This window comes from Marmota marmota, unplaced genomic scaffold (assembly GCF_001458135.2).
Source record: "Marmota marmota marmota unplaced genomic scaffold, marMar, whole genome shotgun sequence".
Lineage (NCBI taxonomy): Eukaryota > Metazoa > Chordata > Mammalia > Rodentia > Sciuridae > Marmota > Marmota marmota.
Genome location: NW_025999962.1, coordinates 4,136,652 through 4,163,840, shown reverse-complemented (window position 1 = coordinate 4,163,840; position 27,189 = coordinate 4,136,652). Strand labels below are relative to the sequence as shown.

The 27,189-nt window shown below is 54.2% G+C and overlaps 1 protein-coding gene across 6 annotated transcripts; it reads left to right on the top strand.

Moving 5' to 3' along the window:
• Positions 1 to 1,667: 1,667 nt before the first annotated feature.
• Pnpla3 (patatin like phospholipase domain containing 3) lies at positions 1,668 to 22,632 on the top strand. Of its 6 annotated transcripts, none has more exons than XR_007347554.1 (9): positions 1,669 to 2,089; positions 7,341 to 7,573; positions 8,466 to 8,531; positions 11,105 to 11,314; positions 13,238 to 13,298; positions 15,250 to 15,453; positions 16,593 to 16,725; positions 19,846 to 19,921; positions 21,076 to 22,632. XR_007347554.1 is itself a non-coding variant. In XM_015501815.1 (9 exons), exons 1-9 carry the CDS (start codon positions 1,780 to 1,782, stop codon positions 21,143 to 21,145), a joined length of 1,269 nt encoding a protein of 422 aa, XP_015357301.1. In that variant the 5' UTR covers positions 1,669 to 1,779; the 3' UTR covers positions 21,146 to 22,632. The 6 variants fall into 6 exon arrangements, 5 of the variants coding, with proteins under 5 accessions (XP_015357303.1, XP_015357301.1, XP_015357298.1 ...); XM_015501815.1 differs by having other exon boundaries at positions 1,669 to 1,966; positions 19,817 to 19,921; XM_015501812.2 differs by having other exon boundaries at positions 19,817 to 19,921.
• Positions 22,633 to 27,189: the final 4,557 nt, after the last annotated feature.

Below are 27,189 nucleotides of genomic sequence, written 5' to 3'. Positions count from 1 at the left end.
CACGTGCAAAACAAAAAGACAATGGAGATGCCCGGCTTAGTGGACCCTGCTGACTGGACGACAATCCCCCTGCAGCCCAAGGGGCTCTTCCTCCCACAGAACTGAGTACCATAGCTGAGTACCACGTGCTTTTACAGCTGATAAAACAAGAAAAGCAAATCACTGTTCTTGACTGATTCCTATGTGATTTTTTGTGTGATTGAGTGACCCTACAATGACAGACTCCCTCCAACCCCCTTATTTGAGTTTTTTTCTCAGAAATTTTACCTTATAAAAATTAAAATATGAGGGCTGAGGTGGTGGCTCAGTGGTAGAGCGTTTGCCTGGCATGTGTGAGGCACTGGGTTCGAACATCAGCACTGCATGTGAATAAATGAATAAAAGTCCACCAACAACTAAAAAAAAATTAAATATGAAAGGAATTGATGTTTAACCCTGCCTTATTCTAGTAATGAGGGATGTTCGTATATGGAGAATATTTATGATGATAACTCAATCCAGAGGAAAAAATAGTTAAGCACATAGGGCCTTATGACCATGGAAAAAACTTAAATTTCCTATTTATTTCTGTGGCAAATAAAGATGGAATGGATAAAAGGCTTTGGAGAAGAATAAGATATATATTTACATGGGTATAAATTTTATAATAGAAGTGCTTATTTAACACACTGATTTCCTCTGTGATCCAGGCACATCACAGCCTTCCTGCACTTGGAAACCTTAGACAGCACTTCAGTACTATGCTTGGGGGCTACTTTGAACAGCAAATTCACCTCTCCCCCCCCCCAAAAAAAAAAAGCCCCATGTGAAAAACATAACACTACATTAAACATGAAAAGGACATGTGTTTGTAGTAGAGAGCCCAAAAGGCCCCACGTTTGGCAACATCCGGCCATTTGAATGTTTATGCTGCTCTGTGCATGTCCACTAATGTCTATAAGTGAGCCAAGCCTGAGGCAAATTTGCAAATACAGAATCCACAGATCATAAGGGCCAACAGAGTGCTTGCTTCCATCCCCCACAGGTCTCTTGTTCTGTGTTTTCTTGTTTCTGGGCCAGTGGCATGACCATCTCCTGCCCAATAGAGGGACAATAGCAAGGATTTACAGGGCACAGGGTCAGTCAGGTAGATCTTCCCCTGACATTTGCAGAGCTGAGAACAAGAGACTTAGGCTTAACCAACTGTCCCAGCTTGTCTAGGACTGAAAATTTTTCCTGATGCAGGACTTTCCAGGAAAGCCCCAGACAAATCAGGGTGAGTTGATCACCCTCCAAATAATGTGAAAAATACTGCAAAGTTTTATATATATATACATAACAAGCACACTAAATTCTATTCAAAGGTGGTGCCTACTTTAGGCTGGCTCTCCCTGTGATAAAGGCAAATGAGAAAGAGTCACAGGGATGTTAAGAACCCCAGTGGGCACCATCTGCGACTTTCTTCCGGACTCGAAAGAAAAGGAACTGGAAAGGTGGTCCCCTCTGTGCAGAGCGCTGGACGTGTTGGAGTTTTGGACCACTCCGGAGTTGGGCGCGCCCCGGCTCCGCCCCCGGCCGGGCTGGAGGGAGGGGCGGGCGTCCTGCCCGCCCATTGGGTCTGCCGCGGGCTCATTTGCAATGGTCCAAGGGGGCAGGACTGGAGGGTGACGTCACGCAGGGAATGCCTAGGGGGTTGCACCCGCTCCGGGCTGGGAGCGCCGGCAGGTGCAGAGTGGAGTGGCCGCTGCCTCCTCCCGACCCGCACCCAGATCCTGCTCCGCACTGTGCCCCGCCGCCGCCATGTACGACCCCGAGCGCGGCTGGAGCCTGTCCTTCGGGGGCAGCGGCTTCCTGGGCTTGTACTACGTTGGGGTGACTCGCTGCCTGAGCGAGCGCGCCCCGTATCTCCTCCACAACGCGAGCAAGATCTTCGGCTCCTCGGCCGGGGCGCTGCACGCCGCCACCTTCCTGTCCGGGATCCCGCTGGGTGCGTCTGGGGCGCCGCCCGCACTCCGCGCTGGGAGGGAGCATCTGCTAGGCTCGGATGCCGGCATCCCCAGGGGCCCTCGGAGGAGCCGGGAAGGGTCACTGGACACTGCGAGTGCATCTTGTAGGTCCCCTACCCAGACCGATTGCCTCCTTCGCAGCGTCCTTTGGAGTATTGCAGTGTCGCTGGAGGTTGAGGGAGCTGTCACTGGACCCGGGAAGGGGGAGCACCCCAGAGAGGCTTTTCGGGCCAGCGCGGAGGTTCCAAGAGACGTCCGCACCTTCACACATGAGGCCCTGTGTGGCGCCCGGGCTTGAAGGGAGCTCCCCGCCCTGGGACTGAGAGTGAAGTATTTTGGAGGAGAGGGAGGGACCTGGGGTGTGGGTGAGGCTGGTCCCTGAGGTCTGAGTGGCCTAGGGGCTGATTGGCCCTGGATGTGACCGAGTACAGATTTTGACTCCCAAGGTGGGCGTGGATTGGAGGGACTGGAGACATCCGGACCTCTGCCCAGCTCTCAGGGGCAACCTTTGGGTGGACTCCGAGGCAGACCAGCTGGTTTGGAGTCCTGATCACCCCAGGGGCAGAGGTTCCTTTGGGAAGAGGTCCTTTCACCCCTGTGGGAATGATTTGAACTCCCATCTCTGGAGTTAGTACTGCTGTGGTGGAGGCGCAGATGTCCAACCCTGCACTCCCTCTGGTTTGTCTGATGAGGGATCTGATGGACAATGTGTCCTGGGCACTACCCTGATGGGGTTGCTGGGTTCCTCCAGTGCTCCGTATATTTGTGGTTTTGGGCCCCGGAGCATTGGGCCCCCCTGTCCATTTTTTGGCAATGGAGCCCGATGCCTTTCTCCACGATATCGTGGATAAACACCTGGTCCTTGTTCGTTTTTTGATAATGGAGTACCCTCTATGGTGGTTTGAGAACGGCATTCATTAGCCCAATGTCTCCCTCTACGGCATCGTGGGCAAATACCTGGTATTCTACTCCTTTGATACCTAGTTTTGTTAAACCCTCCTCCAATGGGGCAATTCCTTTTAAAATGTCCTGTTTGTTCACAATTGTAGCATGTTCTTGGCCTGGCATCTAAAGCCTGTTTTACTGCAGCTGCCACAATTTGCCCTTGTTCATTAATGTCTCTGGCATCTAAAGCCTGTTTTACTGCAGCTGCCACGACTTGCTCTTGTTCATTAATGTCTCTACATAATTTAATATATGTGTTTAAATCTTCATGTTTCCATGGTCTAATGATATCTCTGCACCAACGATTCGCTTGCTCATAAGCCAGGTGTTTTAGTAATGGCATTGCTTGTTCTGTATTCCCAAAAACTCTGGTAGCTGTTTGAATAAGCCTATCTACAAATTCAGCATAAGGTTCATTAGCTCCTTGTATTACCTTAGATAATTGACCTTGTAAACCTCCATGTCCTTGTAAAGTCTTCCATGCCTTAATTGCATCTGCAGCAATTTGTGCGTATACACCAGGATCATATGCAATTTGTTGCTGCTGATCCTCATAAGGTCCCTTTCCTAACAACATATCTAGATTTCTCTGAGGATAACCAGCTGCTGCATTTCGCCTAGCCGTCTCCTTGCAAAATTCCTCATTGGCAACCTTCCATAACAGGTATTGTCCTCCATTTAGCACAGCTTTACACATATTAGCCCAATCTGCTGGCGTCATGTTCAAGTTGTTAATGGATTCGACCATGCTTACAGTGAAGGGTGCTTGAGGACCATAGGTTGTTACAGCCTCTTTTAGCTGCTTCACTGTTTTGAAATTTAAAACTTGGTAAAATCGCTGCCCTCCTGCCTCAAATACAGGGCATGTTAATATTTGAGATCTTGTCTCAGGATCCCAACTATCAACTGCGGGGGTTGGGGACCTCCCAGCATATGGAGGTGGCCTTGTTAGTTGGACACTTACGTCCTCTGGTGATAGAAAGGTGTTAGTAGCAGTCTCCTGTTGTAACTTTCCCCCTGATGGCTTTTTCTGTTTTACACTTTCTTTCTCTGTCTGACTAGCTTGAGAGGCCTTCTCTTTTACTTGAATCTTTTCCTCTGTCTGACTAACTTGAGAGACCTTCTCTTTTACTTGAATCATTATGTCTTCTTCTTCCTCTACCATTGTCTGAACTGAAGGCTTTGGACTAAGCAAACAAGATATGAACGTCCACAATGGCAATGTGCCAACTGGCAGAGTCCCTGGGCTTTTCTTTTCTATTCTTTTTAAATCTTCACCATGATGGTTCCATTGTGATATATTTAACAACTCCTCCTTAAAAAGCCATGGGCTACATTTTTGTATTGTATCAACGTATGCCCTGATTGTTCTTGATTTTACTGAGATGCCTCCTTCCTCTAACAATTTACTTAACACTCTTTCAGTTTGTTTTTTACTAATTTCTGATCCCGTATTTCTACTATAATACAACCCAACAAGATAACGCCTAACAAAACTGAAACAGAGTGAAACAAAATTGGAACAACACAAAATCATTATAATAGCCTCCTGAAATGTCCATCCGTCCTTTCTCCCTATCTGTTCCTCAGATGTGAGCGGTTTTTCTTCCATCTTACACATCTCCAGGGACAGGCAACTTAAAACAAAAGTGAAACAAAATAACAAAAGAAGAATCTTAAAATGGCTACCCATCCTCTTGCCCTGCCCTCAGGGGCGAGCAGTTCACTTACCCTCAGTCGCTCCCCGTGCGAGCCACCAAATGCCGCAGTCTGGCTGGGCACAATCAGGAGCCACTTGTCAAAAGAAACTAACTTTATTTTTAGAACCACACACGCCAAACAAAACAGCCTCTCAGGAAAAACCCTCAGAGCCTCAACTGCCACCACCGGCTTTCCACAAGCCTCTCTCTCCCACACAAGCTTCTCTCCACCTCCCACAATCCTCCTGCTCTTGAGGCCGATTGGCTGGGTCACGTGGGCGGAGCCAAAAAAGTCCCCCAATGAGCAGCTCCGTGGTCTGAAAGGGCAGGGAAACAGCCCAATGAGCATCACCGCAGAGGAGCCAATCAGCTAGATGTTGCTGGGGCCGCTGTGAGCCAATCATCAGCCGGCAGCTGGAAGTTTGCTGGGGCCCCTTCCGCTGTGGCTCTCAACAGGTGGAATAGGAAAGTTGTGAACTCTCCCTCCTTCTCCAGTGTTTGGGACCCTTCCTGGAGGAGTTGGAATGGATTCTTGGATATTCCCCGTCCCATCCTCTTTCCAACCCCCCACCCCACCCCAGCTCACTGTCACTGTCAATGAAATCCCAGACATTTGGATTTTGGCCTGCTGAAACATTTATCCACGTGGTTGCTGTGGGAAGGGAGGATCTGGGTTTGTTTCTCCCCAGCCCAAACTGCTGGGACTTGGCATCCTTCCCAGGACCCACATGCCATCGCTCAGGGGTTTTGAGCCAATAGGCAGGGTGTGGGGCAAGTGGAAGCATGGAACTGATGATACCCAAAAGTGCCCAGGACAATAATGCCCCTTATCAGTTTATCTGGGCTCTTTAACAATTTACTCTTTGGGGAGTGACTTGGCTCATTGGGGAAGCCCATGCTGGTAAGCAAAGCTGTGCCATTGGGCAGGATTAGTGAGCAGACCCTGTGCTGACCAGGATTTGGGGATTAGAGAGAGGCTGCCCTGGCTGTCCACCTGCTGGCTGTCTCCCTTGTGAGGGAGAGGGGAGCAAAGGGCAGACAGTTTGGCCTCTAGGAGGATTAGACTGGCCATGTGACCATCTGCACACCTTGGGCTTTAGCAGTGATAAGAGCCAGCTCTTGTATTCTGGGGTGATCTCTGTGCCTCTGCTTGGACAGATGTTTGATTGGGACAAGGTTTGTTTGATTAATTGTTCATTGGCACTGGGGATTGAACCCAGGGATACTCTACCACTGAGCTTCATCCCTAGCCCTATTTATTTATTTATTTATTTATTTATTTATTTATTTTTATTTTGGGACAGGGTCTCCCTAAACTGTCCAGCCAGGCCTCCAACTTGTGATCATCCTGCCGTAACCTCCTGTGTAGCTAGAATTACATGCATGTGCCACCATACCCGGCTTTGGACGAAGTTTAAATGCACTGACCCAGGGGGCCTGAATGATACTAACTCCTTTACAGAGGGGGTTCCTAACTAGGCAGAGGATAGCACAGCCTGGGGCTATGGCTGCCAGGGCACATGGAGGCGCAGGGGCCATCAAGTTCTGCAAAGTGGATCTCAGTTTTTGTCAGGAGCTACTCCCTGGGGACTCTGTTTCCTGTTCTAATCCCCTGTCCTACAGGAGGAAGCTGCTGAGAAGCTTTTCCCAGACCTGTCGCTTGGCACAGGTCCTCAGAGCGTCTGAGTGGAGGCTGGGTTTGGCAGGAGAGAGAGACAGACTGCCAGCAGTGTGCGAATTCACGGCACTGGCCAGGCTCAGAGCTCGTGGTCGGGAGAGGGGGTGGGTTGTGAGTCTGTGAGTTGAGGTCAGGGTTGGATCAGAACAGGCTGCCTGTCCTTGGGCAGCCCTGAATTTACGGCTGGCCAGGTCTGAGGCTGGATGAGATGGTCCTTGTACAGAACTGGGGGGCCAGACCAGATAGAGCATGACCGTGCTCTACATCCGCATATGGTTTCTGGCTTTAGAAACTTAAGGTTGAGACTAATTATTCATTAGTGGTCTCTTCTGAGTGGAACATCTTGCCGATCATAGTTTACCTAATCTCTGTCTCTAAAAGTTGGATAGATTTTGTCCTACATGGGGAAGGTGGTGTGACATTTGGGCAGGTGGTAAAGCACCTTGCTGAGGTCACTCCACTAGCAAGACCTGGAAGCGGGATTCCAACTTGTGTGTAAGGCTACATTCTTTCTCCTGCGTCCTCCAAAGTGGAGATCATCTGCGCGGAGGCTGAGATGCTGCTGTGTTCTGGCTCGGGCTTTGTGGGCATTGCGTTGGGGTGCTGTCAGACCCACAGGCCGCTGCAAGGGGGAGGCTTTTCCTGTGGCTGAAGCAGCACTGTCCAGTAGAAATGCACCATAAACCCCGTGAACCGTTTCATGTTTCCTGGTGGCCATGTTGACCAAAGTCAAAGACTCAGAGAAATGTCACTGAGTCCACTAAGCTCAACATATTATCATTTTCACATCTAGTCAGTATAAATCAATAAATCAATTCCTACTAAGCCTTTGAAATCCAGAGTATATTTTACGGGTCTTGATTCGGACTAGCCACGTTCAAGGGCTGAGTGGCCACATGGGGCTACCGTATGTGTAGGGTTGCAGCTTCTTTGTGAATGGTTTCTGAGTGGCAGACAGTCCTCTGGTCTTGACAAAAAGTCCCTATCTCCAGGGTGGTAATCTTTTTCTATGCATTTGTCTCCTGTCCCCAGACCGGGTCCTGCAGATCATCTTGGACCTCACCTGGAAGGCCAGGAGACGGAATCTTGGTGTCCTGCACCCGTCCTTCAACATAGGCAAGTGCCTCCGAGATGGCCTGCAGGAGCACCTCCCAGACAACGTCCATCAGCTCATCTCGGGCAAGATCAGCATATCGCTCACCAGGGTGTCTGACGGGAAGAACGTGCTGGTGTCTGACTTCCAGTCCAAAGCTGAAGTGGTGGACGTGAGTGCTTTGCTTATCTGGGTGTCCTCATGTGAGAAAGCAACACCCAGGGCTGTCGTGGGCCCTGCACAGGGCGACGTACATTCTGTGCACACTGGGTGATTTGGTCTGCCCTGGCCGCATGGCCACACCGTCTAGGAACCTCTCCTGGCTCTGTTCCAGAGCTCCGCTGGCTCTCTGCAGATTTTATAATGAGGAGGGCTTCTCAGGCCAAGCCCCCCAAGGTGGGAGTGGCTTCTTTGTCTCCACTCTCAGGGTCTAGCATAGACTAGATAATTTGCAATGAGACATTTGCTGATGTCTTTCCTAAGAGTTCCTTGAGGGAATGGCAGGGCGGTACAAGGGCACCCCCTGGCACGTACAGTCAGCACCCTGGCAGGCAAGTTCCTCCCGTTTCACTTTGCTTCTGGAAGCTTTATGTAAACAACCAGCACCTGCCAGTTCCTTCACGTATCCATCCTTGTCCCCCACTCTCCCCTGACCAGTGTGGCCTCCATCTCACGCTGCAGCCCCAGGGTCTCCTGGAAGCTTGTCAGAACTACAGAATCTCGGGCCCTACCTGTGACCTGCTGCGGAACTACCTGGGGGCACAGAGCTGTGGTCCCACCAGCTTCCTGGGGACTCTCATGTGCATCAGCATTTGGGAAGCACTGTTCTAGCCACCCAGTCCACTACTGTGTCCCACCAGTGATGACCCAGTGTGGCTGTCCTGGAGGTCAAGCCCAGGAGGGTAAAGTGGGCAGCGTGGTTGAGAAGTGAGCCTTGGAGCATGTGATGGCCAATTGTTCATCCCCCGTGTAGTAAGGCACCTACTCTGTGCAGAGAGCATTCAAGCTTGGCGCCATGTTTGGAGAAGGCTGGAGAGGCCGGGCTCTCACTCTTGTCTCTGCAGGCCCTGCTCTGTTCCTGCTTCATCCCCTTCTACTGTGGCCTGATCCCTCCTGCCTTCCGAGGAGTGGTAAGTGTGTGTGGGCGGCAGAGAGGGCTGCAACCTGGAGACCTCCTTTGAAATGCTCACTGCTCCCACCTTCAAGGTGCGAGGCCCAGGTGCCCCCGGACCGCGTCACCATGCGGGTCCCCGTGCCTCTCAGTCTTGCAGACAGAATCCTTAGCAGCACCAGCTTCCAGGCTGCTGGGCAGCAAAACCTCCTCCATGTGTGATTAATGACCTTGCTGTGGGTAAGGTACACTGCAGGCTCACCTAACCCGCTCGTGAGCAGCGCAGGTAGGTTCCCACTGGCCTAGTTAAGGCGTCAGAGGCTTAAGAATCTACTACTCCTAGGGTAGAGCTTTGTTCTCCCGAGAAGGCAGAACTGTCGCGTTTTCTAGCAGCAGCAACAAAAATCTGTACGTCTGGTCTGACACCCGTCTCTGCTCTGTTGTGTTTGCTCTTTTGTGAAGCACAGGAGAAAGTTGGGGCTGTGGAATGCTCCCTTTTAGGGTCATTTTTAAACTCATGAGGAAGTAGCAGAATGATAAGACCCTGCCAGCCCCTCAGGCAGAGTGAGCTGGAGGTGGTGGTGGATCAACCCTCCTGAGGCGGGAAGTGCATGGCCACTGTGTCAGGGTTCTGCTGTCCACCACCACAGGCTTGTCTCCATTCACTGCAAGGCAACTCTTGTCCCCACAGGTCAGTACCCAGGACAGGTGTCCACAGGGTCACTTGGGGACCTGGCCATTGAGTGACCAAAGCACATTTTGGATTCTGATGTTGGCCCCTTGTCCTGTTAGTGGCTTCAATATGTATCTCATCTTCTCAGAACTAAGCAGGGGGCCCCTGGGGCGCTGTGGTGGTGACCCCAGATTCCCCAGTGCCCATCTCTGGCTTTTCCCCCTGGCAGGAAAAGCAGCCCAGAGTCCCCTTGGTGCATGCTTCCAGGTGGTGCCCCAGAGCCCTGCTCATCCCCCCACCTCAGGAGTTCCATGCCAGACACATGTCCATCCTGATCTACAGATGAGATAACTGAAGCCCTGGCTACAGTGTGGTCACTCCAGGCTCTGTGTGGCAGACACCTGGAATCAAGTTATCACTCTCCCTCAGCATAGCTGTGACACTTTGGACGTATTTCCGAACCGCTCTGAGACTGACATTGCAAAACGGGGTTCTTCACGCGGCATCAGGGTAGATGGAGAAGAGCTTGAGGTCAATAGTGCAGGTCCAGCTTAGACCAGAGCCTGCCGGGGGTGTGGCCAAGGTGGGCTATTTTATCATCATTGTCATCGTTCTCCTGCCCCGGGCCAGAGGCCGCTCCTAGAGATTGTCCCGTCACTAGATCAGCTGGACACAGTGACCACCCAGTCAGCATGCTCAGGGGAGTCCTGCCAGAAACAGGGACAGACCTTCCTGAGAGTCAGCCAGAGTATTGCCCTGGCAGAGCGCTAAGCTCCTGGAGAGGTTCCACATAGCAGAGGAATGTCCTTGAAGGAAAGATGGTCGCCCCTCGCAGCCTTCACCAAAGGTTCACATGCTAGGTCCATGCCCCTTCATGCCCACGAGGCTCCCGATGCCCGGTTCCATCTGCCACTAAAGCTGTGCAGCTGCACTGGGTGTGGGGCTGCTCAGTAGTACTGTACTCAAGGATGGAAGGAAGGAGGGACAGAAGGAAGGAAGGAGGGAAGGAAAGAGGGAAGGAAGGAGGGAAGGAAGGAGAGAGGGAAGAAAGGAAGGAAGGAAGGAAGGAGGGAAGGAAGGGGGAGGGAAGGAGGGAAGGAAGGAANAGGAAGGAAGGAGGGAAGGAAAGAGGGAGGGAAGGAGGGAAGGAAGGAAGGAAGGAGGGATGGAGGGAAGGAGGGAGGGAAGGAAGGAGGGAGGAAGGAGGGAGGAAGGAGGGAGGGAAAGAAGGCCGGGCAAAGATATCTACAGTTGTGAACAAGTTGCAGGCTCACATCGGGTCAGTTTTGGACTCGAGGTGACAGTGTCCTGCTGGCCAAGGTGTGACCAGCACTTCGATGCTTCGCTGGACCTGTTTTGGGCTGAGCTCTGCTCCCAGGGCTGGCTGGGAAGTCTTCTCTCTGTGGGCCCCGGTGGCTCTGCTGTGGTGGCTGTGACTGGGGATCATCCCAGACACTGATGCAGCTGTTCAAATGGTTGGAAAACCTCCCTATCTGGCTTAGCTATGGGCAATAAGGGTTTATGTCACACTGTGTCCCCAGTGCACAGAGCATCTCTAGTTTATGTGGCCCCTTTGTGTGTGTTCTTTGGAAACACCTGTGGGGATCCCTCCAGCCTTGGCCAGCACAACAGGGTCTGGACCCCACCCTCCGCCCGCCTCGTTGCCAGGTGCCATCAAGCAGTACACACACCCTGTACGACAGTATATAGCCACCCCGAGAGCCAGTGTAGAGCCTGGCCTTCCTACAAGGACCACAGAGGCGCCCAGTGAGCATGGTCAAGAGTGGCTCTCGAAGCCCGTCTCCTGCTCTGTCCACCTGCAGTGGCTCCCAGAACCCCCCCCCCCCCAGTATCCTGAAGACACAGTAAAGGTAGCCGGAGCTGCAGACGGCTTCAGTCCCTTTCTCCTTCCTTAAAAGCGTTACATAGATGGCGGATTCAGTGACAACCTACCCCTTGCGGATGTCAAGACCACCATCACTGTGTGCCCCTTCTACGGGGAGTTTGACATCTGCCCTAAAATCAAGTCCACAAACTTCCTTCACGTGAACATCACCAACTTCAGCTTCCGCCTCTGCCTGAGGAACTTCTACCTCCTGTCCAGATCGCTTTCCCCCCCAGACTTCAAGGTGAGTGGTGCTCGGGTGCCGGTCTTCTCTACGATGGGGCGGCCGGCACCCTGGCAGAGCAAGAAGTGTGAAATAGACAGTAAGAAATAAGACAAAGCCAAGACTGGATTTGAAAGTGGGCTCCTGACGGGTCTTTCAGCCCTGATGGGAACCGGAACTGAGCAATTTTGAAAGGCCCAATTCTTTATTTAGGGGAAGTCCATCAAAGTCAGGGGTAAGGTTTCAGTGTGGGAGGGGTCCTGCTCAGGTGCCTGTTTCTCAGTGTGGCAGGGGCTCTTTGACCCTCCGGTTGGGAGCTCAGACGGCACCAACGGGATCTGGGCTTTCTTGAACGGGGGAGCTTCACCAGGCGTTCCCAGAGAAGCAGCTTCTCCGTCTTAACGGCTTGAACAAACCCATAATTCCTGTGGCCTACGACATCTTTCCCCTTCTTTTTAAATTCAAACGATGGTCAGTTACTTGGGGTTCTTGGATCTTGGACCTGAGGATCCGGCAACCTATTAGCACGACACAAAAAAGAATTAGTAGCACACATATCATCCCAAGGATGAACCAGGTAGAGTGTTTCACATGTTTCCAGGGTTAAAGCCGTTTAACTTATGAAGTATTGTTCAGCTGGAAACGCAGGGTCTGTGAGCCCGATCTTGTTTTTCTGCATACCCTGGTGTGACCATGTGTCTCCACAGGTTCAAGCGATTATCATGGCTATGCCAAATGCCCCCTCAGATGATTTTTAACCTTTCCCCCATCCCATTGGGAAGTGTGATATTTGGCTGTAGAAACACAGACACACTTAGAGTCAGCCTGGCATTTAAGCTTTTGTTCAAATTTGAGGGTAGAAGGCTGCTTACTGATATTTATGACAGTAGCTTTCAAAACACTGAATGTAGTCTCCATCTTTTCATCAATATTCACCTCATTGTATGGGCTTTGGAATTGTGTGGAGCCAAATTATTAAGAAAACGAGCTTTAGTTGGATGACATTTCTTAAAGTTACACGGCATTTATCACCTCTTCTCCCTATTCTTACCTTCCAGTAATTAAAGCATAAGGAGATGGAGCACAGGCGTATGAGGTTAGGGGAGCTGCTCCTCTGCTTTAGTGGCTCACACAAACCCATAGTTTATACACTTCTCTGCCTCCCTGATGGGATCATCCATCTCTCAAGCAAACCAGAACAGCTCCAGGAAAAGCTGCTTGTCTCAGGAGTCTGCTGATGGCCACCCTGACCATGGGCATCCCCAGGTCACATGGACATCCACATGGACAGAGCCGAGTGCTCCAAGTAGTGGGGGCTGTGGCTCAGGCATCAGGATTTCTTTTCCTTCTTTTTGCTCCGCTGGGTGGAACCCAGGGGCCTTGCACGCGCTGCGCGGTGGCCCTCTGCCAACACGCAGCCCGGGATTTTTAAAATTTTTTTTACCACCCTGGTTCTGACTTAGTCCCCCCAGGTGAGCAAGTGTGCCCTCTCCGGGTGGAGGTCTTAGAATCCTTGCACATTCACACAGTAAGGAAGGGTGTAGGGTGTGTGCACCAACAGTGGTGTCCCCAGAAGGAGCCACCTGGTACCGCCTGTGCTCACCCACACCCGGGCTCCACGGGCAGGAGGCTGTGCAGCTCGATGGACTCTCATGTCCTGTTGTCCCAGCGACAGCTAGGACGGACCCTGAAATTTGTTGGTGGAGGCTTGTCCTACAGCCAGCAGAGCCCAGAGAGACAGCACCTGACAGCGAGGTCTCTGTGGAGAGGTGACATTCAAGCCAAGCCAGCAGGAAGTGGTCTCTTGGGAGCACCAAGCCCTGTATCTGGGCACAGGCTAAGCAGCTCACCCTGGAGGGTTCTGGGGGGATGTCGGTTTGGCTTTGAGATGATGTTTGAATAAGTGGTGCTCAGCACCCCCCACACTTGCTGGCTTCCTTGCAGGTGATGAGAGAGATATGCCTTCGGGGGTATTTGGACGCCTGCAGGTTCTTGGAAGAGAATGGTACGTGTGGGCGGGGCTGAGGTGTGTCCTGTATACTGCTTCCTGGGAGCAGCCCGGGTCCTCAAGGTGCTTGACGCCGGCCTTTCTTGCTCAATCCACTCATCGGCCCTGAGAGACATGCGGTCCTTGCCCCATCTCTCAGATGGGGACACTGAGGCTCAGAGAGGGGTGGCATGAGCACACAGCCCTCAAAGGCAGGTGGAGCTGGGCTTTGCCTGGAGGTCCTGACCCAGGTTTCTCCTTCTCCAGGTCCAGGAGGCCCTGACCCCAAGGCACTCCTACCCAGGGACCAGGAGGTCCTGACCCCAGGGCGCTCCCCTCCAGGTCCAGGAGGTCCTGCTCCAGGCGCCCCCCCCCCCCGGGGTCCTGTGCTGTCAGGGTGCCTCACTCCTCTCGGCTTTGTGCTCGGTGACCCCCAGCTGACCAGTGGCTGAGCTGAAACAGGGTTTCTGGGACAGGCCCCAGATGAAGCATTCAGAACTGGCCCCAAGCCAGGTGTGGGTCACGTCTACTGCACTAGTGGGCTCTCCTTCCCAGGCAAGTGCCCTCTTCTAAGTTGTCCCAGTTCACCTGGGCAGAGGGTGACAGTCCCCACTGCCGTGTTGCAGTCTGCCACTGCAGAAATGGTGGTCCTGTAAGGTAGATTGCCTGGTGGCTTTGTGGCCATCTCAGCCTGTGGGTAGCAGGATGTTCACATGGTGATGCCCAGAATGTGTCCTTGTTGTTAAGCCACACGTGTCTGTATTAGGGTGGAACCCATATTACACGGTTCAGAACCCTTTGTCTTTAATGCTAAGAGTCAGTTGAGGGTTGAGGGTTTGGATTATCCTTCAGCTGAGGCCAAGGAGACAATATGAGGACCTCGGTGTATTTATCTACGCAGAAGGTCAGTGCTGGGCTATGTGCTTGGGACACTGCTGTGAGCAAATGTGGCCTCTGCTGGGCTCAGGGAGAAGTGAGCAGATGGCCATGTGCTGTTGGGAGCCCTGGCTCCAGGGTCACGCAGGAGGGATCTGCAAGTAGGGCTGCCAGAGGCTGTGGCCCCCCGAGACCTCCTCTGAACAGGAGAGCTGGGTCTCAGAGGCTGCAGTGGGCCTGAGGCCTGCAGGCTGGGCTGCCAGGGGCAGGCGAGGGAGAAGGACCTGGAAATGACCGACGAGAGAGTTGGGAAGAGGATGAAGTCCTGGCTCAGCTTCCACTCTGGGGCAGGGGAGATGGGGTCTGCTTGCTGCTCGGAGCCCTTGGGAGGGCCCGGTTTGGCTGGAAGCCGGGAGCGTGTTCTAGGGCCCCAATTCCTTGGTGCAGACTTCAGAGCGGGGCATGCGCGAGATAGAGGTGTCCCTGTGCGCACACCTTGACAAGTGGCACCTTGGGCCTTCTGACCTGACCGGGAGCCCAAGGACACTGCCACTGCCTGTGACCTGCCCAGCCCAGCACATGAGTCCTCTAAGAGCAGAGGCCACTCGTTGGGGTCAGTGGCCAAGTCCAGGCCCAGGGAAGGGCATGCACAGGGGCATGATACTACCTTGCCTGCTGCTGTCTTTCAGAGCCAACCCTGGCTCTGCCATGCATTAGCTGTGTGACTTTGGACAAATCCCTTGACCTCTCTGCTTCTGATTCCTTGGCAGGAAGATGGAGTCAGGAAAGCGGTGGGCTGCCCTGGAGCCTGACGGGCAGGGTCCAGCTCAAAGCCTGACCGTGCAGGCTCCACCCGTGGGATTGTGATTAGAAATGAGCTATAATCCTTGTCTTTCAACCTTAAGAATCCCGGTGTAAAGCGGGGGTTGGCAAGCCACCAAGGCAGGAGCCAGTCACATCTGTCCACTCGAAAGCTTCTTCCTCCCTGGCACCTAGCTGATCCTGGGCCGGCGGTCCGCGCTGGCCCCCTGGTAGCGCTGTGCTGGGTGGTCCCTGCTGCCCACCTCCTCTCGGACCTTCTCTGCCCTCCTAGGCATCTGTGACTGGCCCCAGCTGTGCCCGAGTTTGTCCTCAGAAGAGGAAGAGCCAGAGGCCATCTTGCCCTGCTGGGAGGACCAGAGGCAGCAGCTGTCCCTGACCCTGGGGCTGGCCGAGGGGGAGGAGCTGCTGGAGCGCCTCAGCACCCTGCCCTGGGACGAGCACATCCTGGACACCTTGTCACCCAGGCTGGCCGCAGGTGCGGGTTCGTTTGGGGCGGTCGGAAGGTGAACACGAGAGAGCAAAAGAGCTTCTCTCCCGTGTTGTGGGGGCTACAGGGCAGAGTGACGGGGACGGGCCCGTGAGTGACACCAGCGCCCAGCTGCACGCAGAGCCTCCTTTCCTCCCACGGGGTCACGACCAGGAGGAAGATGGACCCCAGCTGAGCCCGGTTCTGGTTGCCGGGCCCTCGGCTCAGCTTCCCGAGTGTCCCCCGGCCCAGCTGGGCTGGTGTTTGTGGAGCTGGGGCCAGGTCCCTGGGACTGGGCATAGTCCTTCAGAATGCAGTTCAGCTCCCTGCTCCCTGCCTGTCCCCCGTCCCTGGTCCCTTTCTCCAGATCCCCTCCTGGTTTCCCTCAAGTTAGACCTCTGTGGCATGGGTGCTGAATGGACAGTGCTGGGGTCTGAGGGGTTTTGTCCCTCGAATCACAGGTTGAAGTCCTCTCCCCTCCCCAGGTTGTGGCATGAGGGGTGGGGGCTTGGGGGTGAACAGGTCAGTGGGCAGGGTCCTCGCAAGCGGATGAGTGCTCCTATGAAGGAGGTCTGAGTGGGCCTCCACCCCTCCCCACGGGAGGACATGGAGGTGCCTTCTGGGCAGGAGGGCCCTGGCCACACACCCAGACACCAGGACTCTGCAGGAGCCCTGGACGTGGGCCTCCCGGCCTCCAAACTGTGAGGACTAAAGGTGGACGTATGAGCCGTCTGTCCCACAGCAGTTGTGGCGGCAGCCTGAGCGGGCCGGTCAGGTGGAGGAGGCCACAGGCCAGCTTCTGAGGCTGCATTTGGGGCCACCCAGAGCAGATGCAGTTCCTGGGCTTCACGTCACTGGTGTCCTCGGAGCCGGAGACCCAGCTGCCTTGGCGACTCCAGACCCCCCTGTTGATTCAATCTTTTGTCACCTGCCACGGGGATGCCTGCCCCCTACCACCTCCACAAGGGCTGCTCTCCCCATTGATCTTCCGTGGCTCCCGCTCTGAAGGAGCCACCTGGCAGAGCCCGCCCCACGGCCAGCCTGACGCTCCTGGGCTCCAGGCTGAGGGTACTGCCGACCCGAGCTCCGCCTGGGTGAGTGGCCGCCTCTTCTCTTGGTGAAGACAGATCTCTCCTTGTCTCCCCCAGGGCTGGCGGAAGCCATGAGGGACAGGCGTGGCTACCTGAGCAGGCTGTCCAGCCTCCTGTCTGTGCGGGTCATGTCCTACGTCATGCTGCCCTGCACGCTGCCCGTGGAGTCGGCCATCGCCCTCCTGCACAGGTGAGCTTCCCGGCTGCCTCGCGTCTCCTGCGAGGGCTCCGTGTGAGGGTTAAATGAGGTGACAGGTGAAGGCCCCGGCCCAGCCCGGCTCACAGTCTGCATGCAGTGCCCAGAGTTGCCCAGCTGGCCCGGGGGCCCGGGCAAGTCACCGCCAACTGTGCAGCTGGCTGCGGCCTCTCGTGGCATCAGGCTCAGCAGCTTGTGACCTCATGGGGAAACTGAGGCCTGGAGACGCTGGGTCACAGCTGAGGTCTCAGAGCTGGCTGGTGGACCTGGCGGGGCCTAGCGTTGTATCTTGCCCTTAGGCCTATTCATTTATTTAGTGGTGCTCAAGAAATGAACCCTCACACATGCTAGGCAAGTGCTGGATCACTGAGCTGTACCCCTGCACCCCTCTCCCTTTAAATCACGTGAAGATACTAGAAAGCAGGGAATCTCATCTTCTGTTTGTTAAAGTGGTTCAGAGTCAGCAATTAGATCAGAGCGAGATGTTCCTGGAACTTATTGATTGGTGCCCTCTGAAACGGGTTAGAGCTGGCAGCAGCTTGGCTGTGTAATCACACTGAGTTCAAATCCCAGCTGACCCTCTTACCACAGCTGTGTGACCCTGGAAAACTGAATTTGCCTCTCTGTGCTTCCCATCTAGAAAATGGGGATGGTAAGAGATCACCTTGTCCAGAAGGTGGTCAGAAGACTCAATGAGGGACTAAGTGTGAGGTGCTGATCACACAGGAGCATCCAGTTAGTGATGCTCTTGATTCTATTTTTAGATCCAGGTTGAGTATCTCTTACTCAAAATGCTTGGGACTAAATGAATATTTCAGATTGGGGAATTTTTTTATTTTGGAATATTTGCATAGACTTTCCCAGTTGAGCATCCCTAATTCAAAAATCAAAAATCCAAATTGCTATTCAGCTGAGCTCAGTGGTATACACCTATATACCCAGCTCCCAACTTAGGGAGACTCAGTGGGTTCAGGTTGGGTGTGTTTCACCTGTGATAATAACGAGAGCAACCATTAGATGGGGCGGAGGATGTAGCTCAATGGTAGAGAGCTTACCTAGCATGCATGAGGCCCTGTAAGGAAATAAAATCAGACAAAAGACATCCCAGCCCTTTTATTTATTCACTTTAAATTTTGAGACAGGGTCTTGCTAAGTTGCCTAGGTTGGCCTTGAACTTGTGACCTCCGGCCTCCACCTTCTGAGTGGCTAGTATTACAGAGGTGGGCTGCCTTGCTGGGCTTGGATTGTCCTCCTACCCCTCCTGGTCTGCAACGTCCCGAAGCCATGTCTGGGACACTCACTGTCCCATGCTCAGTCAAAGCCGCCTGTCTCTCCCTCCAGCTCTGGGAAATGACCTCTTGCTCCCCAGCAAGCCTTTCTCCTCCATTCCTTTTCCCCTCTTCATTTGGCTTCCTGTCTACTGACTCCTTCTCTTTCCCATGTTTTTCATCTTTGTCTGTTAGTCTCTGACCTGGAATTTCCTCAGATCTTCTCTTCCAGTCCTGTTCTGTAGTTTTGAGCTCAACAAGCATATTTAGTGTCTAAGTGCTCACGTCTCTGTTTTCCTGAATGTTCTGTTCCTGATTTTTAAAATGATCTTAAACCTTTACTTAGTTTTACGTATTATATCCTTTGTTCATTTTGAGATCACGATAATCTTTACAACAAAATTCTTTCTTTTGAACACGACTCTAAATGAGCTGAGTCTAGACTATTTTGGAGCCACTCCAACAGGGAGTAAGGTGGGAGGCAGGGCCTTATCTCAGGCAGATAACACGATAGGACATTACATATGACACATGGATCAAAGGCCAAGAGAGCTGTTAACTTTTTGGTAGAAAAGGTTTCAGAATGCTTCCGTGTTTTACGTCACCTTTAAACAGATCAGGCTCTCCTTTTTACCTTCCAAAAAACATTTGAATTCCAATTTCAGTGTGAAGAGTAACACAAAATTGCATATAACTTATTGACAGTAGGTTACTTTATCCAGCTACAAAACATCAAAGGAGGGCTGGGGTTGTGGCTCAGCAGTAGAGCGCTGGCCTAGCACGTGCGGGGTGCTGGTTCGATCCTCAGCACCACCTAAATAGAAAATAAAGGTATTGTGTCCAACTACAACTAAAAAAAAAAAAAAAGGACATGAATAAACACCTACCAAATTTGTTATTTCCATACAAATCCAAGACTACTGCCTCAGAAGACTTGCGTTTGGAGAACACCCTGTTCTTGTTTTATGGGTGTAATATTCTCTTGGAATATTTGCTGTCCTCTGAATTGTCCCTCTCTCTCTCTTCCTGGACCAGTTCTTCTGTTTGTCTCCTCTTTCTCTCTCATACCTTTGTCCTGGGCATTGTCTGGGAATCCGCTGCTCCAGTGTAGACACCACGTCTGCGCGGCTGGGTTCAGGCACTGTGCTGAGACTGTGTGGCTCCCCTCGGGGTCTCCTCCTGGGAGGGGTGTGCTTGTCGCCCGGCAGAGCTCCCGGGCAGGGACTGACGCCCGGGCTCCCTGTCTTCCTACTGCATCCTGTTTTCTTGGGCCGAGGCTCAGCTCAGTGCTCACCTTCTTCCTGGCCAGCTAGCCCGCAGGTCCTCCAGCCATCTTCTGAAGTCCAGTCCCTCCCTCCCTGCCACTGCCCTCCAGAATCGACCACCCCGACCCTCACGGCCCTTGTCCTGGGTTGTGGTCTGTGTTTGGGTGTCTATCACAGCCCTGGGGGGTCCTCTCTGTGTCTGTGGGGCCCCCCATGGGCCCCCCTGGTGCTACCTCCCGTGGAGCCCCGGGGACCCTGGACAGCCGAGGCTTTTCCTTTTCATCTCCACAAAGTCCCCCGACTCTCCAGGACCCAAAGTGGCCTGGCTTTGCTTTAGATTTTAGGTAGGCCTGTCTTTGCCACCTAATCCCGAATCCACCTCTGGGACGCGTCAGCAGCCTGCCTGGCCCGAGGGGGCCATTGAGGAGAAACTGCTTTGGGTTGCTTTCATTCTGGCTTCGCACCTTAAGGCTGAGCAGTTCTGTGTGTCACACGTGTGCACACCTGTGTGTGTGTGTGTGTGTGTGTGTGGTCTTGGCTTCGTTCCTACAGGCTGCTGATCTGGCTTCCCAATATCCCAGATGACATCCAGTGGCTGCAGTGGGCCACCTCCCAGGTGTGTGCCCGCATGATGACGTGCCTGCTCCCCTCTTCCAGGTAAGTGGCTTGGCTGGGGCTTGGGGGCCAGATGGCCTTCCAGAAATGCCGATTAGATGCCAGATTGGTAGCAAGGAGCTCACCCTGGGTGTGGGGCCGTGTCCCGTGGGATGCCCTGAGTCTAGCAGCAGTCCCCGTGCCCAGGCCCGCCTGCTCGGCCTTCTCACCGGGTGAGTCCATTGGAGCCCAGTGTTGATGGTGAGCAGAGAGCCAGATAAAGCAGAGGAGGGCACCTGGGTGGAGGGGACAGGGAGAAGGTCAGGGGCAGCGGGCGGCACTGGGTGGTATAGGGAAGGCGCTCTGGGGGCCTCAGGGCAGAGAGGGGTGCAGCAGGGAGAGGAGGACTGAGGGCTGAGGAGGGGCAGGGCAGCAGGGCCTCTTGAGGGCAGAGCCTATTGAGGCAGAGACCCTGTCCTCCCACTTCCCCAGCCAGTCTCGGGGGGTGGAGCCCAGAAGACTGGGGAGGTGTCGCTTCCTGGATCCTGCAAACTGACCCGGAGCCAGAGGACCTTGTGCCAGGGGCCTTGGTTCCCCCCGCTCAGGGGGCGCTTCCTGGGCCCTCTCTGCTCTCCATGAGACTGAGCACTTGGCATAGGGCTTGGCCGCAGGGGACACTCTGCAGCCATCATGGTTGTCAGCAGCAGACATGGCAGAACTGAGAAGCAGGACCCTCAGTTCTTGGAAGGTGACCCTGGGCTGTGAGGATAGCCCATGGGCCGGGCTGGCAGCAGACTTCCCAAAGAGAGGGCTGTGGCCACGGCCAGGGGAGGCCTGGGGAGGCCCGGGCACAACAGTCGGTGTGAGTGGCAGGATTCCCACTGCTCCTGGGGACAAGGGAGTGTCATTTTGGGCAGGGCCCTGCTCTGTGGTGCTAGGTGGTGGCGGTAGAGCACCCTGGCAGGTGAGCAGGTGTGTAGGAACCAGTGGCCCATCTGGGACTGGGGAGGGAGGGTGGTGGGTGTCAGCGGGAGGTGTCCAGGTAGCTCAGGGACCATGGACTTGGAGGAGCCGGCTGGTGACCGCAGCCCTGCACTGAGGCAGGAGGAAGTTGTCTCTGGGCCGGGCTACCGCAGTGTGCAGGTGTGTGGGCAGCGTCGAGCATCCTGCTGGAGCCCGGGAAGGATGGCCAAGTCAGCCCTCCTCACTCTTTTCAGATTCCAAAGACCAGCGAGTGGCCAGCCTGTGCCCTCACACCCTGCAGGATGCAGCTCTGCTGACCTGTAGGCAACCCAGCCGCCCACCTCGCGGACAGGCCAGGAGGGGCTGCCTGCAGCGCCTGGTGCTTGATCCTCACCGCCAGCCTGACATCATGGCGTGGGCGGGTGGGGGTCGCTCTGCCTTCCTTACTTTCCTGGGAAAGGAGTTTCTGAGACTCCTGAGGGGGCATCTAGGAACCTTCCCCAGGTGCCAGGACTTCTCTCCTTTGGACAGTCGCCCCGAGCTGCTGATTAGTGACCTGTGCCTGTGACCTCAGCATCCTGGCCTCTGCTCAGTGGTAGTTCATGGGATCAGAGGCAGTGGCTTTGGTGTGATGGAAGCCAGCAAGCTACTTGGGTACAGGGGCCATCCAGCCCCTGAGGAGACCTACCTTAAGTGTCAAGTGGCTCCATTGATTGGGGGATGGTCCCAGGAAGTCCAGCGCAGGAGCCATGGCAGGATGGCTCACATCTGCTGGTGGCTGGACAGTGCCCAGAGTGGCCAAGGTTCCTGAGGTGGCCAGAGTTTAGACAGGGGCTGGGCTGGGCCATCTTGTGCGATCTTGGAAGGAAGAGAGCCACAGAATCCCACAGACACATGCAGGAAGCAGTCAGTGCCGCCTGGGCTGGGCAACTGTCCCCCGAGGCCCCGCAGGGGCGCCTGCCTTCCATGTCTCCCTACAGAAGGACTGGCCAGGTCCTCAGCAGACACAGCCAAGCCCCAGCAGTGCCCGACAGTGGCCAACACACTTGCACACGATGGGTGTCTACACTGGGTCTGTGATCCTTATGAGGAGCTGTGTCAAGGCTGAGGGGATCACGTGGGACTTGTTTCCTTTCTGCTTTTGAAAAGTTCCCAATTTCCTTTCAATTATATCAATTATTTTACTTAAATTTCAAGAAAATACGGCTAAATATTAAGATTGGTGCCGTCTAGGTGGTGGCTGGTGGGTGTTAGCTGTAGTTTGCTGAATGTTTTACATACTTGAAATTCTGTCTTTTCTACTTGGCAAAAAGTTTTTTCCAACTTCCTTACAATGAGCACATATTGTATCATTTTAAAAAAGTGTATTAGGCCAAGGAAGCGACGAGGTCAATCAAACTTGAGAGACGGCGAGGTTTCCCCTCCCCGTGCCTTTCGTGCTGCCTGTCCTGCCCGGAAGTTCCTCAGCAGCTCAGGGGCAGGTCCCTTGTTCTTCCCACCCTCTCAGGTCCACCCTGGGGAACAATCACAGTAGCACACTTAATGTCAGGGAGCGAGTCTTGATTTGGTAAAGAGATGGCAAAACTGGGTGCAGAGTATGAGCCCAATTTTGCTCAAAAAGAGATGCGTGTGGGCGTGGACGTGTGCTTCGTGAGGACGGCGGGCAGACACGGTGTCTCCGCCCCGTCGTGCTGTTACTCAGGAGGGCATTTGACTCGTTGGCTATTATGCGTTTTCCACATTTCCACGGTGAACATGTATTTCCTTCAGCGTCACAAAATGATTCCTATTAAATGTGATTTTTAAATGTGCTCCCTGTCCCTGTCTATCTGCAGGCCTCCTTTCCCCTCCCACGGCCAGGTCCCTTTACAGCCACTGTCCCCGCAGGCTCACACGCTGACACCCCAGGCTGCCCTGCCCTGCCTGGCCGGCTGGCCTCCACACTGCCCTGTGCCCTCCCCCCAGCCCTGTGGCCAGCCCTGCCAGGCTGCTCGCCCCCCTGGAGCCCCCAGGGGGTCCTAGCACTGGGCCCCTCCTGAGCAGAGAAGCTTTGCTGGGTGTGATGGCCACTCCTCTAAGGCCCTGCTTACCCCCAGGAACCCCCGTCTCTGGCTCTGATGGGGGTCAGGCCCACCCAAGTCCCCTGAGCCAGGAACTGGGGACCATGGCAGGGCCCCCTTGCCCCACTCCAGCTGGTCCCACCCTCAGAGCCCTGCTGCCCCGGTCAGGCTGGGCCCTTTCCACCTGGCCTGCCGTAGCAGCTTCCCCCTGGGGTCCTGTGGCACTGTGAGCCTCGACCCATCTCCCCTGCATGTTGCTGTCCATAGGCCTGGACCTGCGGCCAGCACCCTGCAGCTGCCTTCCTGTGCAGCCTCCAGCCTCTTGCCTCCTCGTGCAGTCCTGCCAGCAGCTCAGAGCCTCTCTGCCTCCTACTTCCTACTGCGGGCCTCTGCCTTGAGGGCTGCTCTCCCCATGCTCTTCCGTCTTCCTGACTCACTTTCAGTCCTCAGGTGTCATGTGGGAAGGGGACAACAAGGGCGCAGGGCCCTGGGGAGCCCTCACCAGGCCGTGTCCTAATAGGCAGGTGACTCCAGTAGCAAGAGCCAGCCTGCCTCCAGTCCCCAGATCAGTGAGACCTGGGGTCGGATTTCATGAGAACCACCTGGTCACTAAGCGGCATCTCTACAGTGGACAGGCCAGCATTTGGTTAATAAATCATCCGGAAGGGGGTCCCCTGGCTTGTAGCTGCCACTGGAGAGTCAGTCAGGATGGGCTGGTTATACTGCATTAACAAAAAGCCCCAGAGGTCTCCTTACAAGACATGGCTTACTGACTTGGCTGTGTTTCAAGTTGTCCTCACTCCCAGACCTGCCTGAGCCTACCCACCATCTGAGGACCGCTGATTGACACGCGGGGTGAAAGGCAGTGGTCTCGAAGGTTTCCGCCGGGGGGAGGTTTCCCTATTCCCTCTGTTCCCCATTTATTGACCAGATGAGTCAAGTGGATGGGGACGGGGAAATGCCATTCTATCCTTGCACAAGGTAACCTCAACAACCTCAACTACAACAATAAAACAACAAACCCTAACAGTCTTCAGACCCAGGAAACACAGGGCTTCCACAGCCTGGATGTTGCTACACGTTCTGACCGCGAGGTCCCAGCAGCTTGGGGTAAGGCAGGGACTTCGGGCTCCTCACCTGCCCTCTGCTATCCTGCCACCGCCCTTCTCACAGTCTCTCCGATATCTGCCTCATGGCTCCTATTGTACTGCAGAGTGACCTTGTGGGTGGCCCCAAGAATAGCTATGAGAGGCACATGCAAGAAAAGGCAGGAGAAAGAGAATCCCACTCCTCCAGTGCCTGCAGGGGCCCGCCCAGCTTCCGCTCTCCAAACCCTCCACCTTGCACCTTAGAATTCACTTTCATCCCACTTGAAAGATGAGAAACGGGCAGAATGAACTTCAAATGCGTGTCCAGCTCGTGTGGCTTGTGCGTAAGATGCGTCCCGTCTCCCAGATTGTCTTCACTCCCAACATGGGCTTTTGAGTGGACTGGGATCAGCAGGACACCAAAGCCTCCCTCTGATGGCAGGAGCAGGTCTCCCGTGCCCTGGAACCTGGCCCACTGGCACTGAGCCCACAGCACTGGGTGGCCTCCAGAGCTTGGGCTTATGAACCTGGTTATGAACCGACCTGGAGCCCTGGGGATGTGGCCTAGCGGAGGAGGGCTTGCCAGGCACGCCTGAGGTGTTGGGTTCAATCCCCAGCAGAAAGGAGAGAGGGAGAGGCAGAAAAGAGGGCGGGAGGGAGGAAGAGGGAAGGGAGGCAGCCCTGCGGGGAGAGGTGCGCCAGGGGCCCAGAGAGCGCGGGTGGAGATCCGGTGTTCACACAGATGCCTGGGGGGTGCAGCCTGTCATGTGTACTGCTCCCCACTCTACTCCTATAAAAATCGTCTGAAGAGGGTAATCCAGGGAGGGGGGTCATCTGTGCCATCATCTACTTTAGCCCTCTGCCCAGTCCCTGCAGCATGTGGGCATCACTCAAAGGTGGTTAACAGCTTGGGGGCTGTTTTAGGGTCAGATGGGTCATATCAGACTTGCAAGCTGTGGGGCTGAAGGCAAGTTATGTGCTGTCCTGAGCTTCAGTTGCATCCTTTCCTAAAACTGCCCACCTTACTGTGATGGTTAAGTGACGCCATTCTTGCTGAGCCTGGTGGTTACAGGGATGGCTCATTTTCCCCTCAAAGCAATCCTAGGAAGTAAATGTTGTGACCAGCCTCATTGTACAAAAGAGGAGATTCACCCAGAGAGGTACAGATCTTGCCCAAGGACACACAGCTTGGCAATGGTAGAATTATAACCTGATGGCAGTGGGACTGTCCATGAAGCCTGCTCTCAGAACTGCTAAACAGGAGCTGTGTGGTGTCCATTGAGACCCTGGCACGTGGAGATCCAACATAAGTTTTTCTTCTTTTTTTTCTTGGTACCGGGAATTGAACTCAGGGGCATTTAACCACTGAGCCACATCCCCAGCCCTATTTTGTATTTTATTTAGAGACAGGGTCTCACTGAGTTGCCTAGCACCTCTCTTTTGCTGAGGCTGGCTCTGAACTCCTGATTCTCCTGTCTCAGCCTCCCAAGCCACTGGGATTACAAGCCAATATAGGCTTAAAAGCCTGCAAATGCCCAGGATCTATGACTTTCTAAATCTAAATTTAAATCAGTTTAGAATTAATCTGAAATCTAAACAGGTTTTTTAGATATTTTGTAGAACTGGCAGAGGCCTTAGCAATCTCACTGCCTTTGGCAACTACTGGTGGACAGAGAGGGAACCGATTTTTTTTTTTTTTTTTAAATGAGAGGTTTTCCAACCTAGAGGGCCAAAGAACAAACTGGCCCACTTCTTCAAAATCCACACATCCAGTTTCTACTTTCTGGAGATTCTGTGTCAGTAAGTCCTGAGGCCCAGGAATGTCATGTTTCTTTTCTTTTGTTCCTTCCTTCCTTCCTTCCACCCCCAGCCCTGGTCTGTCATGGTCTCCAGGACACAATGAGAGAAACCTTGCTGGGGACACTGGTGATGGAGGAGGGCTGGGGCAGGGTGTGACTCTGGGGCAGTGTGCGTGGGTGTGGACCAGGCTTGGAAGGCGGTGGGCACTCCTGGCTGTATGGCTAAGGGGCATCTGGGGCAGAAGGAACAGTGTGAGCAAAAGCACGGGCTTGGACGGGGGTGCAGAGGGATGTGCCCCCTCCACTTCCCTCCAATATAATGAGGATGGTGCAGATTGTTTACTGAGCCAAGCTCTGCTTTCAGCACCAAGACTGAAAAGGGGGACTGGTACGCGGGTGATGGGATCACAAGACATTCCTGTCCTCCCTCCTGGGTCCCCTCTCAGCTTTGGAGAGGGGTAACTTATGCTTGGAGCTGAGGCTGAGCGCTGCCTCTGTCTGCCCTGCTCTGGGGTAGAAGGGCAGTAACCCAGTCAATATCTAGGAGTCTCTGCATGGTACGTGGCCCTGTGCTAGGAGCCGGGTTCAGTGAAAATCAGACAGAACTTCATGGAGCTGATGGTGTAGCTGGGAGGATAAATAAATGGACAGGTGAACCTGCAAGGGGTGCAGTGAGGGAAGGGCCGGGGTCTGGCTGGCACTGGGATGTGTCTCCTTCCAGGCAAGAAGGGAAATGTGGATGCGAACATCCAGGCATGCCGAGGCCTGCAGAGCTGCTATTTAAATGGAAAGGGTGTCAGGGTCTTTGGAAAGGAGAAAGGAAAAGAAGAAAAGGAAGGGATTCTGCTGTTACCGAGGGAGTGTGGCCCGTCCTTACCGACGGATTCCTCTTTTCTCGTTCTCTACCTGTCTTGGTCCTTTCATTGCTTTTATCAGAACGTACGGTTTTTGTCAAACACACATACTTTTTTTTTTCAAGCGGGGTCGCTGTTTCCATAACAGAAGTCCCAGTCTTCTTGTCACCGCTGTGACGGTCTCTATCCAAACACCTGGGCGGTCCGGCTCGATCCCTCTGACCGACTGCGGGGCGGAGCTGAAGGACCAGGGCCAGTTACGCTGGGCTCCCCAGGAGCCACGCCTTGGCCCAGGAGTGCATATTTCCTCCCTCATCCCAAGCCCTTCGGATCCAACCCTGCGAAGCAGATAATGGCCACCTGCGCGCTGACCAGGGCGACACTGGCCCTGGGATTCCAGGGGCTGGAAGAGTGCCTCGTAACCAGGAGTGGACCTGGGCCCTGGGTGGTCCAGCTCCAGAGGTCGATGAGGCCTCGGGCCTTCCCTGGTGCGAGCCCCCGGGGGAGACCCAGCCAGCACTCGGAGCAGCCCCAGGCGGGCTCCATCTCCCGCGGACGCCCACGCCC